This window comes from Tiliqua scincoides, chromosome 2, assembly GCF_035046505.1.
Source record: "Tiliqua scincoides isolate rTilSci1 chromosome 2, rTilSci1.hap2, whole genome shotgun sequence".
NCBI lineage: Eukaryota > Metazoa > Chordata > Lepidosauria > Squamata > Scincidae > Tiliqua > Tiliqua scincoides.
This window is the reverse complement of record NC_089822.1, coordinates 64,729,987-64,746,433: the sequence shown is the minus strand read 5'-3', so window position 1 is coordinate 64,746,433 and position 16,447 is coordinate 64,729,987. Positions and strand designations below refer to the sequence as shown.

At 43.9% G+C, this 16,447-nt stretch overlaps 1 protein-coding gene across 1 annotated transcript in view; it reads right to left on the bottom strand.

Moving 5' to 3' along the window:
* The window catches only part of SLC28A3 (solute carrier family 28 member 3), a 70,878-nt gene that overhangs the window by 39,183 nt on the left and 15,248 nt on the right, over positions 1-16,447 (bottom strand). Inside the window, exons 2-3 of the mRNA XM_066612570.1 lie at positions 1,473-1,565; positions 934-1,016 (exon numbers count right to left, since the gene is read on the bottom strand). Of these exons, the coding sequence (XP_066468667.1) occupies positions 934-1,016; positions 1,473-1,565 (176 nt within the window). The remainder of the gene's footprint in view (positions 1-933; positions 1,017-1,472; positions 1,566-16,447) is intronic.

The window sequence follows — 16,447 nt, the reverse complement described above, 5'->3', positions numbered from 1 at the left end:
TAAGTACTCAATTCTACCAGTATTTTCAAATGATCCATTCAGAATGACAGCCAGTATGGAGTGTTGGCTACTGATCACACGGACTTGTATCCAAATTCCTGTTCTGCCATGAAATTCACTTTGAGTTTGGTTAAATTGCTCTATCTCATGTGGTGTATCTCACAAGATGGTCATGATATATGCTCTCCTGGGTTACTTAGAGGAAGGGCAAATATTTTAAAACTTTTTTATTACAATATTTTTATAGCATCTTTAAAAAGGCATCTAAGGCTGCAATCCTTTCCTGACAGTAAGCCCCATTGAACAAAGTAGGACTTACTTCTGAGTAGACCTGGTTAGGCTTGTGCCCCAAGACAGTGAATAACATCAAATAATTCTTCAAACAACAATCCATTAAAATTCACAAGCATGAAAGCCAAAAACCAAAATCAGCAACCACAAAACAAAACAGTGCACAGAAAAACAGTAATGAACAGAAAAATGTTCGTCAAGACACAAGTCCAAAAAGAAGTTGTTTTTCAGTCTTCAAAAAGACAGTGATGGAGAGGACCCAAAGGACCTCATGGGGGGGAGGGGAGTCCACAATCTGAATGCAGATACAGAAAAGGCTCTGTCCTGAATTCCCAGCAGCCTCATCTCAGCCAGTGAAAGAACATAGAACAGAGCCGATTACCTCAATGGGCATGCAGATTCATGTGGAGTAGGAAATCCTACAGGTTCAAGCCATTTGAGGCTTTAAAAATCAAAAACTCCTTGAATATGTTAAATGACAAGCTCAAGTGTTAGTGGTGCTCTTTGAAATAGGCTTCTCTTGTCTGCAAACAATGGAATCTGTGAAGATCTTAATGGCGTGGAGGAATACAGGGCTACCAAAGGCAACATTTCACATGACAAATAAAGTCCTAAGTAGATAATCCAAAATGAAATTATTACCCTTTGCACCCAGTTTTTTCATGTTCTTCTGATTCATATTTGTTCATATGCCGATCATTCTCAATGTCAATGTTTCCATCATACTGGAAAAAGAAGCATTAAACAATATGGATAATGTAATCAGATAATGTAATCAGATAAAGGGAAAATATGTTTTTAATTTGCAGGTAGTTCCCAAACAACAAAGGTTATCTGTATTTCCAAATGTCATCTTACCCAGACCTCAGTAAGTTCTGGGCATATTCATCTTTGGCTGTGTGGTGTGCCAGCTTCAGCACCACTGCCACACTTCTAACAGAGAGGCTCAGAGCCATTAACAGTGATGTGATAGGTGTGCACTTCACACGTGAAGCATTTTCAATATTGCAACTTTATGCTGGAAAAGCTGCCGCTGTTGCAGATCTGCTTGTAATGAAGCCATTAAAGGCACACAACTTCTGTGGCGGGGGGGGGGGGTGGCATTGGTGCTGCTGCATTGGCAGGGGAAATTTGGGTATGATTGGGCTGTATGATTTGGAACCACTTAAGAAAGATCTTACCTGGTTAGGATGCAGAGAATTGTCTTTTTCTAAGTTCCTGTTTCGAACTGCAGTGTCATTTTTCTGGTTTGTAATACTGTTTTCGATATCATCCTAAAAGGCACAACAATTGGAAATAGTAGGTAGATCCAAAATGGAAAGGTTCACAGACCTATAACTGCACCTTGAACAACAGTCATGTCATGCCATGTCCCCACTGCATCATGTTAATAAGAAGGCATCACAATTAAAGGCAGATAATAACCTTATTCAGATATTCAATCTGTGTAGATCAAAGAGGGGGCAGATAGCATCATAGCAGAAGGCTCTCCTTCTGATCTACAGTATTAGTTTGAAGGTTGGCACAGCCTGTGCAAGGGTATGCTCTATTCTGAACTTCAAATGAACTCACACAGGGTGGGGGCAGCACATTTGATCTCCACAAATTGAATGTCTGAAAAGGGCTATTGTAAACCCAGTTTAGTGATCTTCATCATTGGAAACCCAAGAGGATCTTCATGGATGAAGTGACAGTAGCAGAAAGGACACACAGAACCCAAGTTTTAACTAATACAGTTTCCCAACAACACCATGGCCCAGCTCAAGGGAGTTTTTCCAAGACCCTTAAGAAGGCTTCAGACTAGGGTCGCTGGATACTAGGGTTACCAACCATCTAGAGAAAAAACAGCTCTGATCTTGAGCCCTGATTGTTAATATTTGCACATCAAACTGTTAAGGCTGTGAAAAGCTTCACCTGCCTATCTGTATACACCTAAACCACAGCAAAACTTCCAAGACCAGCAAAACTTCAGCAGTTAAAGGCAAAACCTCCATAACCAGTTTGCAGTCCTGCAACATTCCATGCAAGCCGGAGTCCATATCACTGCTGGCCCAGATAGGTTGCATCAGTGGCAGACTGCTGTGAGTCCAGGGAAGATGGATTTTGGCATGCTTCACCCCAAGTCTGCTGCCTCTTTCCAGCTCACCACTTCTTAATTAATGAATGGAATGGCAAGGCCCATAAAATTCATTAGTGAGAAAAACTATACTTGTAAAAAAGATAAAGTTTATTCTTGCATGGTAGGCTCAAGGAAACCCTGTGAGCGTCTCTGGTTTTGGCTCATGGCCAAGTCTGAGAAACCAACCTGGCTGTTGAATCTTTCTGCTGATTTCATTAAACTCACTAAAAGCCAGAGGTTCTCAAATGTTACTCTGACACCCCCCCAATAATATAAATGTACACGATGACCTCATAGTACAGCTAGTTATGACCCACACTTTGAGAACCATTGGAGTAAGACAGTCAGTCCATCTAGTAGCAGTGGTTTTCTTGGTTTTCAGGCAGGGGCGTTCCTGGAGATTCCAGTTGTAGAATCCAGTTCTTCAGAACTTTATGCCCCCCCTTCCAATTTCCTTACAATCCCCCTTGGCGTAGCAACTCATGCTTTGAGAACTCTTGCTGTAAGCCATTGGGGAAACAACAAACACATTTCTGACAAGCTATAATCCTACAGAGCTTAGTGGTACTGGCGTGCCCCCTTATCTGCGGAGGTTCCGGAATGGATAGCTGAAACCATGAATACGAGTGAACAGCTGTCCCTGCAGTTCAGGGGCTGCTCCCCCTCTGGGCTTCCCTGGGCCTCCCAAAGCCTTATAAGGCATTAAAAATGTCACTTCCAGTTTCACCGTGAAACCGGAAGTCATGTTCTTTCTATTGCAGAGCTCCGTCTGAGCTTGGCAGAGGCTGGGCACAGCCTCTGCTGAGCTCAGAAACTCTCCTGGCCTTCGGAGGGCCATGGATGGGGGGGGGCGGCTGCTGGCACAGGGGGACCTGTGCCAGGCTAACTTGAATTTAGGATTGTGTCTACAACTCCTTTGAATGAGCTTGTTTGTATGTAGTGTAAATGTAGTGCTCTGAATGGGGTTGCACTCCCCCTGAAGGAGCAGGTCCGCAGCTTGGGGGTCCACCTGGACTCGCAGCTGCTCCTGGATTCCCAGGTGGCGGCTGTGGCTAAGGGGGCCTTCGCTCAGCTTTGGCTGGTGCGCCAGCTGCGGCCGTACTTGGATCGTGCAGGCCTGGCCACGGTGATCCATGCCACGGTGACATCAAGGTTAGATTATTGTAATGCGCTTTATGTGGGGCTGCCCCTGAAGACGGTTCGGAAACTGCAATTAGTGCAGAATGCGGTGGCCCGTGTGGTCACTGGAGCTAGGCAGTTTGACTCTGTCAGCCCGCTTCTCCTGGGGCTACATTGGCTGCCCATTCGTTTCCGGGCCCAATTCAAGGTGCTGGTTTTGATCTTTAAAGCCCTATACTGCTCTGGGCCAGGGTAACTTAGAGATTGCATACTTCCGCACAATCTGGCTCGTCCTCTCAGGTCATCAGAGAAGGCCTTTTTACAAGTGCTGCCGCCTAAGGAGGTACGTGGGGCGGCAGCAAGAAATAGGGCCTTCTCAGTAGTGGCACCAACGTTATGGAACGCCCTTCCCCTTGACTTGAGAATGGCTCCCTCTCTTGAGACTTTTCGGCGAGGCCTGAAGACCCTTTTGTTTAAACAAGCCTTCTGAGTTCATGGCCTTTTTAACATCTTTTTAACATCTTTTAGTATTACATCTTTTAGTATTTTTTACAGGCCTGAGTCCTCTATGATCTGCTGCTTTATGCTCTTTTTTATCTGACTTTTTATCTGACTACTGTTTTTATGGTATCTGTTAATGTGTTTTAATATGTTTTTATCTGTTTGTAAAATTATGTTTTAATCTGTTTTAAACATGTTGTAAGCTGCCCTGGGTCCCTTTGGGGAGAAGGGCAGGGTAGAAATAAAGTTGTTTATTATTATTATTATTATTATTATTATTATTATTATTATTATTATTATTAAAGAATTCAGAGTTCCAGCTGCAACTGGAAATATGACTTCCTCTTTCTTGCTAAACCATTTGGTTGTGAAAGTACAACCACATCACTGATGGATGGGATTGTCCTTTGCATTTGATCCCATCATTCTGCAAAGATGGGTCCTGTGATTTCAGTAGTTACATGGGAAGGAAATGTCTGGCTTCTCCAGCTGTTCTTTTGAGGCTTCCTTCGTGATAGGAATTGGTAGGGTTTCTGGGTCCAGGCTCTTTCAAAGAACTTATTTTTTTCTTAGATCCTCTCCATGTTTACAATCCACACATTGCATAATAGTAATATTCTAGATACCATTTCTATGCGAAACATGAATTCCTTTTATTTCCATTAAGTATCTCTTACACATTCCACAATTAGACTAACTGGTTGTGGTGGTTTCTGAATCATCTGCCAACCCTTAAAAGACATCCGGAAGTTGGCAATGAATAAATTGTCCATAAATAAACCACTCCTACGTGTGTAAAGAAATTGCTTCTGTCAGCAGATGCATATTATAAAAATATTATTCACTTCTAATTCTATTGTCAGATTAACCAAAGTGATATGAAAACAAAAGTGTGTGTGTGTGTGTGCGGGGGGGGGGGTCATTCAAATGTCATAGAAAGGAACATCCGCAAGTACATCAGATTGTTCGTTTGTGACTTTGATCCTTCAGAGAGAGACTGGATTTTCAGAGTTGGCGGCCAACCTGGGAAGCCATCATCCAGCAGTAGAAAGGGATGTAATGTGGAGTACAGGAAATTAATCACTTGGTTGGGCATAACCCATTTTTACAGACAAGAAAGAATGGATGTGCATGAAGGAGAAGGAGCAGCAATGTTGCCTTCCACCTACACCAGTTTGTTAAAACATCTGTACTGAACCTTCCACGCATCTGTATGTGTGTAGTATCTCTAACTTCTAATCAACTTTCATTGATAGAAGGTGGAGTCTACCACTGCAATGGCATTCTCCTCCCCCCACGAGTGTTATTCTGTTCTATGGTGAGCCCCTTTCCTGTTTAGGAGTCTGATTGGGAGAAAATTACCTGTGTGCGCCATGAGTGGAGCAGACCTGCATTTAAAGACGAATTGTGCTACCCACAAATTTTAATCAAATCTCCCAAGAAGCAAACATGTGGCATATGATTACAGTCTTATCATGTACTGAGATAGGTATATCTAACCCCCTTTGATTTCAAGGTGTTTAGATGTGCCAACTCTGCAAAGCATCAGGTAACAGATAACAGCATCAGGTAATTAACTCATTTCAACTACGATCCTCAGTGCAGTGCAATTTGTTAGATGTTATTTGGTTTTTGAATATTTGTTAATATTATTTGGTTCTGGATCATAAAGTTTTACCATTCAGGATTTGTTACAGGATTAACCCTGCTTTGGGACAGAAACTTGAACTTGATGACCTCTTATTTTTTCAGGAGTTTTTAGTTGCATGAAAGCTGATTGGGAAAATACATTGAAACTGGGCATGGTTCATGACAGTATGGTATAGTGTAGTGACTAATAATGAATCAGCTGAAAAATCTCCTGTCTTATGTCTGTTATGAGATCCCTAAATAGGCAAACCACTAGTCCATAAATTTCAGTTCTCCTCCCCTCTGTATTATGGGGATAATGATAACTGAAATAAAGTGCAAGAGATCTTGCGCAGGAGAATTTCAGGGATTAATGGGCTGGCCTTGGAGAAAAGTAAACTGTTCAGTCCTGCAACATGTCTGATCAAGATCTTGGAAACTCTGATCAAGATCTGGGAGGTGTAATGGAGTTTATAAAAAGAACTATTAGCTAGCTGGCCCTCTAGCCTAAGTTTTCTTGCATACTATAACTTACACTGAGAGAAAAACAAAGACAAAAGATAAGAAAATTCATTGGGATGCCTTGATGTTCAGTGGAATTGCTATAGTTGCACTTTAAAAACTCTTGGGAAAGTAATGCTTGCCCTGACTAAGACAAGTATTATGTGCTGCTGGGATTTGTATTTCTGAATCAGAAACTGTGAAACTCAGTAGTATCCCTAGTTGTATCACACCCCAGCAGTGAGCAGGATCAGTGTCACAATGCATAAGTCTTAGGCAGCTAGCCGACAAAGCGATAGCTGGGTGGACCTCCTCCCCTTATCTTGGAGGCACAGTGGGTTTTAATTTCTTTTGCCATTGCAGTGGCAGAAATAAAACAACACAGTTCTTCTAGCATTCATCTAGCTTTCTAATGGCCCAATCCTACTGAAAGGCAGTGCTGACAAAACATGGGTTCTGCCGGCACTGACCGCCACAAAAGTGCTAGTGTGCCAGTAGAAAGGGAAGAGCCTTCCTGGCCTTTCTGGTGGGTGCAGCAGGTAAGCCCATAATGGGGGAGGGTAGGGAAGGGTTGAACAGGGTGGAGGGCAGAATGAGGAGGAGATGGGGGTGGGATGGGTGGATCAGGTTCAACAGCAGCAGCACATGCTTAACCCAGCCCCTTTCCCAGGCCTGGACTGCCTGTACAGATCAATGTGGACTTGCACCAGTGATATTGCTGCACATGTCCTAGTTGACCCATTGTTGCTACTGGGGCTTAACCTGGGGCAAATGCTTACCCCAAGGAGATCTTTGTTAGCCAAAAATCCCCACAGGATGTACCCCGTGCCAGTGCTACTGCATATCTGCCTGGGCATTTAGGTTGGATTGGGCTGTCACATTGTTTCCCCTGACTGACATAGTGTGGCACATTGGTGGGCGAAGGGTGCCTCCCAGCCAGAAGAATGTTGCTTCTACTTACGCCACTACAACAGCAAAAGGCATAACAACCTTCTTCTCCACCGGGACTCCACCAAGGTGGAAGGGGACACCTGAACATTGGGCCAGCTCTGGCAGTGAGAGCCATTGCGTATAGACTGTTTGACTTGAACCAGGATGATTTTGATACAAATCCATGCTCAGCGATGAAGGAAACTTTGGACCTGTCACTGTCACTTAACTCAGTTGGTTCCCAACATTTTTTCACTTGCATACCCCTTGGCAGCCCATTTCCATAAATTGAACCCCTCATATTAGCCCCACAAGGCATTTTAATGCCAGCCTGCAATGCAGTCTAATACTGAACAATCTTTTTCCACCTTTATTCAATTCTTTTTCAAGTACTTCTAGAGGACCTGGTACACAGACCCCAGGTTGGGAACCACTGGTTTAGCCCAGGGGTGCCCAAACCCCGGCACTGGGGCCACTTGTGGCCCTCAAGGACTGCCAATCCGGACCGCAGGGAGCCCCTGGTCTCCAAAGGGCCTCTGGCCCTCTGGAGACTTGCTGGAGCCTGTGCTGGCCCACTGCAACTGCTCTCAGTGTGATGGCCAAATTTTCGGCCATTTGCATGAGCTGTGGGATGAGGACTCCCTCCACTGCTTGCTGTTTCATGTGTGTGATGCAGCAGCGGCAGCAAAGGAAAGGCTGACCTTGCTTTGTGCAAGTCCTTTTATAGGTCTTGAGTTATTGCAAGACCTTCATTCATTCATATAAATTCCATCTCTAATATATTCATTCATGTAAATTTATTCAAATTTGAAATGTAAATTAATTCTTTTTTTCCTCTGGCCTCTGACACAGTGTCAGAGGAATGTTGTGGCCCTCTTGCCCAAAAGTTTGGACACCCCTAGTTTAGCCTAACTATATAGCTGGAGATGGACACTGTGGTATGATAGACCATTGTTAATTGTGGTGTGAATTCATCTCACTATAACCTCTGCTCACAGTTTTTTGTAGTCCTTCAAAAATCTGCAAAACTTGTTTGCCAGAGATGACAGTGTGACAAAAGGACAAAAAAGTAATAAAGTATGGGAAAAATAGGTATTTCTTACAGCACAAGCCTATGCATTACTCAGAAGCATTACTCAATGGGGCTTACTCCCAGGTAAGCATGTGTAGGATTGCAGCCTGTAAACACTTTCTTGGGAGTCAGTCCCATTGAACACAATCAGTCTTATGTCTGAGAAGAAACACATAGAATTGTGCTGTTAATTCCATTAACTATTGGTCCAGTCCTATCTGATAGGATTTGCTGGGAGAATGCGTGTTTTGCCAGCAGAAGTGTCAGAATTGAGCCAGTAGTATCTGGATCCGGCATGCATCATGCAACATTGTCATGCTTGCTATCACTGCTGGTGCACACAACGAGGCCACCATCACAGTTGCTGATGGCTGCACATGCTTGCCGGTGGTGAAGATACTATCCTCCATTATTAGGTAAGGCAGAGGTGGGGCAGATGGTGGGGCAGTTGTTGGGGCATTTCTGGATGGGTACGGGGGACATGAAGGGAGGTGGAACAGAGTGAAATCAGTGACATAAGCATGAGGCTATGCTTATGTCTTAACATAAGCAAACATAAGCAAAATGGCTAGCACAGAACTGAGGAAACCCATAGCAATAGCATAGACTTTCCTCACAATAAGAGAACAAAAGTTTCCTTTCTTTGAGAAGTCCTCTGCAACCGCGCACCATAGAATGCAGCATGCATCTCCTTGGTGCATGTGCATCAGCAAGAAGGGAGGAATTTATAAAGGATTGGGCTGTTATCCTGCCTTTGGATCCAGAGGTGGCTTGCATAAAATAAAGGAGGCTGCTTCCATCCCCTATGATGTGCAATATTGCGAGGCGGGTGGCCACTTTTCCCTAGTCTGCCAGATTTTATTAGAACAGTATGCTACTCCCATTTTGCCTGGATTCAGGCGGAGCGCAGACTGCAGGTCTTTTCACTGTCTCGCGGCAGAGAGAAAACATGCAACCAGTCATTATCATAGCTGAAACTTTTCTAAACAATAGCAGCCAAAATGACTCATATATACAAAAAAAAGAACAATCATCAGACAATTTTGTGTATTAGTGAAATCAGTATATCAAAACAGTTCGGTTAGCATTTCTTTTCTATAAATGTATAACATATTATATCCACATACGTATCACTCATTAATGCAGTAACATCTGTCATTTATTTTGGTAACAAATGATAAACCAATCCTCAAGATACAACCAAAATATAAAATAAGTGGAATAGATGGCATCTTCCAGGTTGTATTTAATGATAGTTTTATTTTAACGGATTCTTTTTTGAGGAGTGGTTTAGTATTCATCCATATTCTTGTCACAGTAACACTGTATAAGTGACATTCTGTAAGTGTGGAGACTCTCCATGTCCTTATAGCATGCCAGCAGCAAGTCTTGGTCCCACCATCATGCTCTCCCCATGGACAGTGTATGTCTGCCCAGGTAAATAGTGTTAATGGAGAGGGATGCAAAATTATGTCTCTTTGTCTTTCACTGGCACGCGTAAAACTTGTCAAATGACAAATCAAGTCAAATATTTTGTGATGTTCCAGAGACTGGCAGCTGGTTGATGAGGCTCCAGATTCAGGCCTCCAGTTTCATGGACCACCAAAAAAGCCATGGTGCCCAAGGGAGAGATTGTTTGCATGGGGAGTCAACTACAGCCACTGCTACCACGGCTTCTCAGACTTCACAAGGTTTAGTTGCCATTCATAGATAGTAAGGATATTTTAATAAACTGAACAACATCAGCACACAGCAAAAGTTCACAAAAGCATTTTATATGGCAAGAGAAATTTTAAAAAAGACATAAGAGAGAAAACAGAATATAGTCACTGGAAAAGATGCTATCCTGGGATGAGTATTAGTAGGAATGAATGCACTCTTCATAAGGTTACATGAGCACTCCAAGCATTGGGCTTTATGTATGTGGCTTTTATTTGTGTTACTGGGGAAAGGATCATGCACACAGATGTTATTTTCATGGGGGGCCTTGTACTCCTGGGCACCAAGGAATTGTCTGGGCACCGTCCAATGAACATTCGGGACAACACACATGGGAGAAAGGGCCACTTTATTAGCATTTTAATACAGAAAGGAGGCTGAGACCTGCAGTTGCAGGGGCAGCGAAAACCCCTTTGTGGTGCGGAGGCGGGACCACTGGGCGGCCCCAGAACCAAATCTGTCCCCCAGGCGGGATGTGCACCTGACTCCAAGCTGCGCCCCGTTCTTGGGCAACGCAGCTCATCCAGGTCTGTCCCATAAGGGGAAGGCAGCTGGACCACGGGCTGTGCCGCCTCGAGCCGCTGAGCCTCTGAGGAGGACCCCCGCGGTCCCGGCCAGGGCCCCAGTCAATGTCCTTGTGCCGCTGAGCCCCTGAGGACTGCTATTGGGTTCTGCCCTGCCTATGCTGTCTGAAGGTGCACTCCAAAGTCCCAAGCACACCTCTACCACACCACCTGCTAACATAAAGTGACCGATTATATTTATAGGGGCGCAGCCCCATGCCCATGGCAATCTGGGGTAGGCAAAAAAACTGCCTGTCATCCTCCAATCTTGACAAGCAGCAAAAAATTCCTACCCGGCCCCAAACGGCGACCAGTAAAACTCATACTGCATAACGGGTGGGTGGGTGTCCGCTCGTCGCCCACAAGCAAAGAAGGAAGGGGGGCTGTTGCTGTGTCCTTAAAATACCTCTGCTCCCCCCAGCAACAGCCCTCCACCAATCCCCTCGCAGGGGAAGGGGCTCGCGTGTTCCAGCCAGGCCATACAAACTCCAATCTCCCTGCTTGTAATTGGGTGATCGGGAGAAGATCCTAAGACAGGGTGATTGTGTAAGACAGGGTGATTGTTTTACACAAACCTGGGTTTTGTACTGTTGGCTTTAAGGCTTTAATGTATATGTGAGCTTACTTCTCACATATACATAAAGATTTGGGAATGGTTTCACTCAGGGATTTTGACAAGACATTTGCATTTTTCAGGATATGCCATTTGTCAGTTATTTTTAAAATAGTTATGATGGAACAGGATGCTTACATACCGTCAAGTGCAATGTTTGCTGGAGCCAAATGAGCACACTGCCAGACTTACAGTCACAACAACTTACTTAGCACAATGCCAGCCTGAGATGCTGAGCAATTGAAAAGGTAACATGCAGGACAGAGTAAAGCCTGTGAGCGCAGGTAATACTGCCCCGAGTCAAAAGCAAACAAAAGGCTTGGCCTGTAATACCCCTCCTATAAGTGACGAAAGAAAGCAGAGCCTCTGTTCTAAGTAGCTCAGTTATGTTTCAGAATTTGGCCACGAGCTCTTTACGCTCTTTACAACCTTATAGGTAAACCAGTGATTGCCAAACCAGTGAGTGCCTGCGGCAAGCAGGTAATCTCTCTTCCATGGCAATTTAGATTTCCATAAAATAAAAAACTTTTAGGCTTACCTCAAATGCAGGGTTTCTGTAGCTTTTGGAAAAAGCACCATTAACTTCCTGCAGAGCCATATGTTTTGCCAGAGAGCAAGAGGGTTTTGTTTCTGCTTCTTTTCAAAGCTGAGGCTGTGATCCTTCTCAACCAGCAATAACAAGTAGTGTGACTGTGTGCACAGTAGCCCTTCCTACTATTGAAGTTTACCTGACTGTAACCACTCCCAGAGTTTTTACATAATTCATTGTCTCGTTGCCCCACCTCCTGTGTCTCCTGGAAGTCACTCTTGCACACAAACCAGATGAAACCCCAAGCTTGTGAAATTAAGTCAGGAAGATGATTAACACATAGCTTTGAGCCATCCAAAAGGAGGTCACATGTTTGGTTTCTGTCTGTTGTTAAATCATTGAATATTCTAAAACCAAACACCAAAGGCCCTTGGAAATTTTCCCATTCCAGAATCTGGGAAGTCGTCAATATTTTCTTATTTTTACTTGAGCTGAAAAGCACAATAGTTACTATATTTCTGTATATTATAAATGTGATCTCAAACATAAACCAATGACCTGGATTTTTTTTTTGGCAGTCATCTAGGACAGTGTGCCCCCAAGTGTGTACTGTATCAGTAGACACTTGGGGGCAGTATACAGTATCAGTACTGTATCAATTTATACATGTGTTCCAAAGGCACTGGATTGGGGCAAATGTGTACATACCTGTGTGGTCGGTTGTTGGAGTTTCATACAAACAGAGGCTTTCCCACTCATTTCAATGTGGTTAAACACATTCTGAACACACCAGGAGATTATACATGTATAGCACTCACTGAAACATCAATACATAGGTTTTGTGCATACGTAGACCTACAGAATTTGTATCACAGTTCCTGTAGGCAATACGGATAAAAGAACATGCAATACGGATAAACATGCTTTGGTTCTATTGAAATAAACTGTTCAAACAATTAATTGTGCACTTTTATCACCACTGATATCAATGGAATGTAAGCATACTGAATGTTTTACACTATTATGTTGCAATGCATTCTGCTTTCTCTAAAAATTCAAGGAAACTTGCCCAACACTAAACACACAGAAACATTATTTCATCACCAAAATACCAGCAGAATTCCAATAGCAAGAGAAGTAGCTCTCAGAATGTCTTCGAAAGCCAACTGAAACAAAGCACTACAATTCAGTTTCTGAAGTTCAGTAGTGATGGACAGTTATAGGACTTAATATTGAGCATGTTCCATGGCTTGAGGGCCACTATCAAGAACATTCTGCTCTGCCTTGAAGCAGTTCTTTTTATGACTTTGATCTGGATCTCCCCAGTGGATCTTAATGTTTCCACTTATAATAATTGTTCACAAGCTAAAAGTAGGACTAATACTGAAACACAGTCATGGTGATGAGATATTGTTAGTTTCATGAATGCTTTTGATGGTTCCTCTACTACCTCTGATTACTATCATTCATGTATTCATTTACTGGGAGCTGGTAATAGTAGTTGTTAATAACGATCATAGATAATGGATGCTGTGGTGCTTGCTCATATAAATATCCCTGACAGAAGATAACTCCAGTGTCACGTCAGGGTCATAACTGTGGTCAAATATTGTGGCGATGTGTCTCAAATGTGATCAGGAAGTAAAAGACAGCCACATGAGATGTAGGGCATTGCTTATTTTTTAGAAACAGCAGCCCGCAGCACATAGAAGTTTTTGGAGTGCACAGTCTGTATAAACATTGTGTGATTCTGCTTACGGCTACTGCTTGAACCTGTACAAAATATGATGAGAGACATGGCACATTAGCCACCAAGCAAGTGCCCTTTTAAGTAAAGAAGAGGTGGTAGTTTAACTTAACAGCATGCAAAATGAGTAGGCTTCATTGTGAACACCAGCAGGGAAAACTTTGTCCTAAACTTGAGCTGAAATCACATTATTTGGAGTTCTGTGATTCCATTTTCTTCATTTTTCCTAACCCAAAGCAGCCTGGGGCAAGCTGTATCTGAGCAGCAGTGTGCCTCAGAATGCCAGGCGCAAGGGAGTGACAACAGGATGCAGGTACCTTGTTGTCTTGCATGCTCCCTGGGGCACTGGTGGGCAACTGGGAGATACAAGAAACAGATGGGCCTTTGGCCTGATCCAGTGATGCTTGATGTTATTATATTCTTCTGAGAGAAGCCACTTAACACTTTCCCCCATTCCCCCCAACAGGTCAAAAATCAGACACATGCAAAAGACCACCAGATCAGCACCCAGCACCGCCACTGACCTGATAGACAACAATACTGTGCTAGTGAGGTGCTTCTAATGTACATAGAGAAGCCCGATATTCAAAACTAAGTTTATTTAAAGTGCTTTGCAAGGTCCAGAGAATCTTTCCTCTTTGGCTTTCTAGGAACATTCAGAGACCCCACTAACAATGGTGGGGAAGAATAGCAGCTCCATCAGACTCTTCACTGTGAGTGACTATCCAGGCAGCCCTCTCACCATCCATAACTAAGCATAAGAGAACACGAAATAACCATGTGTTCTTCACTAGTTTTTCCGTATTTCCTCTTCTTTTCCCATCCTCTGTTGTCTCCTATGTGTTGCATTTAGATTGTGAGCTGTCTTCTTATTAGTTGTAGAACACCATGTGTGCAGATGGTGCTACATAAATTAATTGATAAATTAGGCAATAATTTCAATTATCTGACCACATTTACCTTTGCATCTTTGCTTGCAACATGACCCTTTCTATGGTCCTAATCTTGCCTGCATGTATCACTGCCCTGCACACCACAGCTATGAAAACACAGGAGCCAAAGGCGATAGCATATCGGTAAAGGAGGTGCGGAGAGTCATAAGTTAGTACTGTGGAGAGTCTGTGCTCAGTGTTCAGGCAGCAAAGAATTATGCAGACATAAATGAGGTCACTCTGCTTATTAGTGCAGGTTATGGCTCATGCAATCACTTTTCCTAGTTTGCATTATACATGGGCACATCTTCTTTTCATAAACACGTGGTCCAATCTATGGGCGTGCTGAGCCTCCGGAACTCAATTCTAGCAGCACAGCATGCTCAGATGCTGTCACAAAATACCATATTGCTCAGCTGGGCTGCAGAAGCAAGTGGCTGCATGCCAGTGAACCCAGGAAAAGCCCCAATGCCAGTAAGCCTGAGTGGGGGAGGGGGTGAGCAGGGGGTAGGCGGAACAGGCAAGAGGGATAGAAATGGTGTGGCGACTGGGGCAGAAATGAGTGGTGGATCAAGGCAAGGAGAGAGGGGCTGGTTTGAGGCCAAGGTGAGAGTGGTATCAGCATTGCTAATGCCTTATCCCCTTCCTGGCCTTGATCTACCTTCCTGGATCAAACTTTCACCAGCAAAATCCTTGGTCCAGGTCCAGGTAATCCCTTTTGGCAGCAGAGACCTACCCCTGGGCAATGGACAAATGTTCCCCTACTCAGAGGAGACCTCTGGGACTTGTCACCCTACAGAATGCAGCATGCATTCTGGCAGCATGACGGAATCGATGCAGGGGCGTTAGATAGGATTGGGCTGTAAGCATACCTAAGACATATGGTTGTCCATTTACAGGCATCAGTGGCAATTTCAGAACTACAAGGGTAGTGTAATCGCCTGCAAAAGCTGTCCGTTCATACCAATCCACTGCATGTGAAATAGCTCAGAGTCAATGTTTCTTTTCAAGGTAAATATTTGTGGCTTTTGTATTTAAAAAGAAAAAAAAAACAGGGACAAGGAAACCTGATGGACTAGGAATGCCTTGTCATTTTGAAAGGTCAAGGTGTGCCAGAACATTTTTTTCAAGCAACAAGAAGTCTGTTCTTGGATAAATGTCTTTACTATTATAATCCTGACATGATTAGTTCCTAGTTACCGTCATCTGAAAATACTGACTTTGGGCCAAACAAAACATGATGCTGGGAAATCCATAATCAGATTGCACATGTTTTTTTGTGTTTGTTTTTAGATAAATGCAACCATGGGGGTGTGTGGAATTTGATTTGCAGCAGAGGAAAGGGATTTAACCCATTCTCTCCATGTTGTTTTCTGGATTGATTCATTTTTATTTAATACATATGTTTTCTGCTTTCCCCCCACATTTGTGGGCATCCAAAATGGTTTACAGAGATAAAAAGAATATAAATACAACAATTTACTTTACTACCCAAGTTGCTTTTTGAGCCACTGGGAAATATATAGAAGGACCACATAGGTTCCTTCATGTTTTCCCTTGTGGGGCAAATAGCAGTTTATAGGAGGTGGTTTAAATTGGGGAAATTGGCTTAAGGGGAAAGGATGAACCCCTCCATACCCCTAGGACCACAGTCCCAATCTGGTTTAATCCCACATTTATCTTTTCAAAAACAAGCATTGGAGATTAGGTTATACCAGCGGTTTTCAAACTCCCAGGGAGTGTCTGAACCGCAGTAAGTTCTTGCGGGGGCAGGGGGGGAGGCAGCGACGCGATCTCCAGGGTCACATCACTAAGGGGGCTGCAGTGACTGGGATGTACTCACCAGTCCCTGCAGCAGCCTGCCGGGGGTGTGAGGAGCCCTGTGCGACTGTCTGCAGGGCTCCCCGCAGCTTAAAAAGTGAAAGTGGAGCGATCACGGTTCACTTCTGCAAAACCAGAAGTGGAGCAGCGCTTTCACTTTTTAAGACCTGGGGAGCCCTGCAGAAGGTTGTGCAGCACTCCCCACACCCCCAACAGGCTGCTGCAGGGACTTGTAAGTGCATCTCAGTCCCTGCAGCCCTCTTAGTGACGCAATCCTGGGGCCTGCATTGCTGCCTCCCTCCTGTCCCCTTTAAGAGGAAAGTGGCCAGGGCTCTCTGGCTGGGGCGTTGTGATGCCCTAG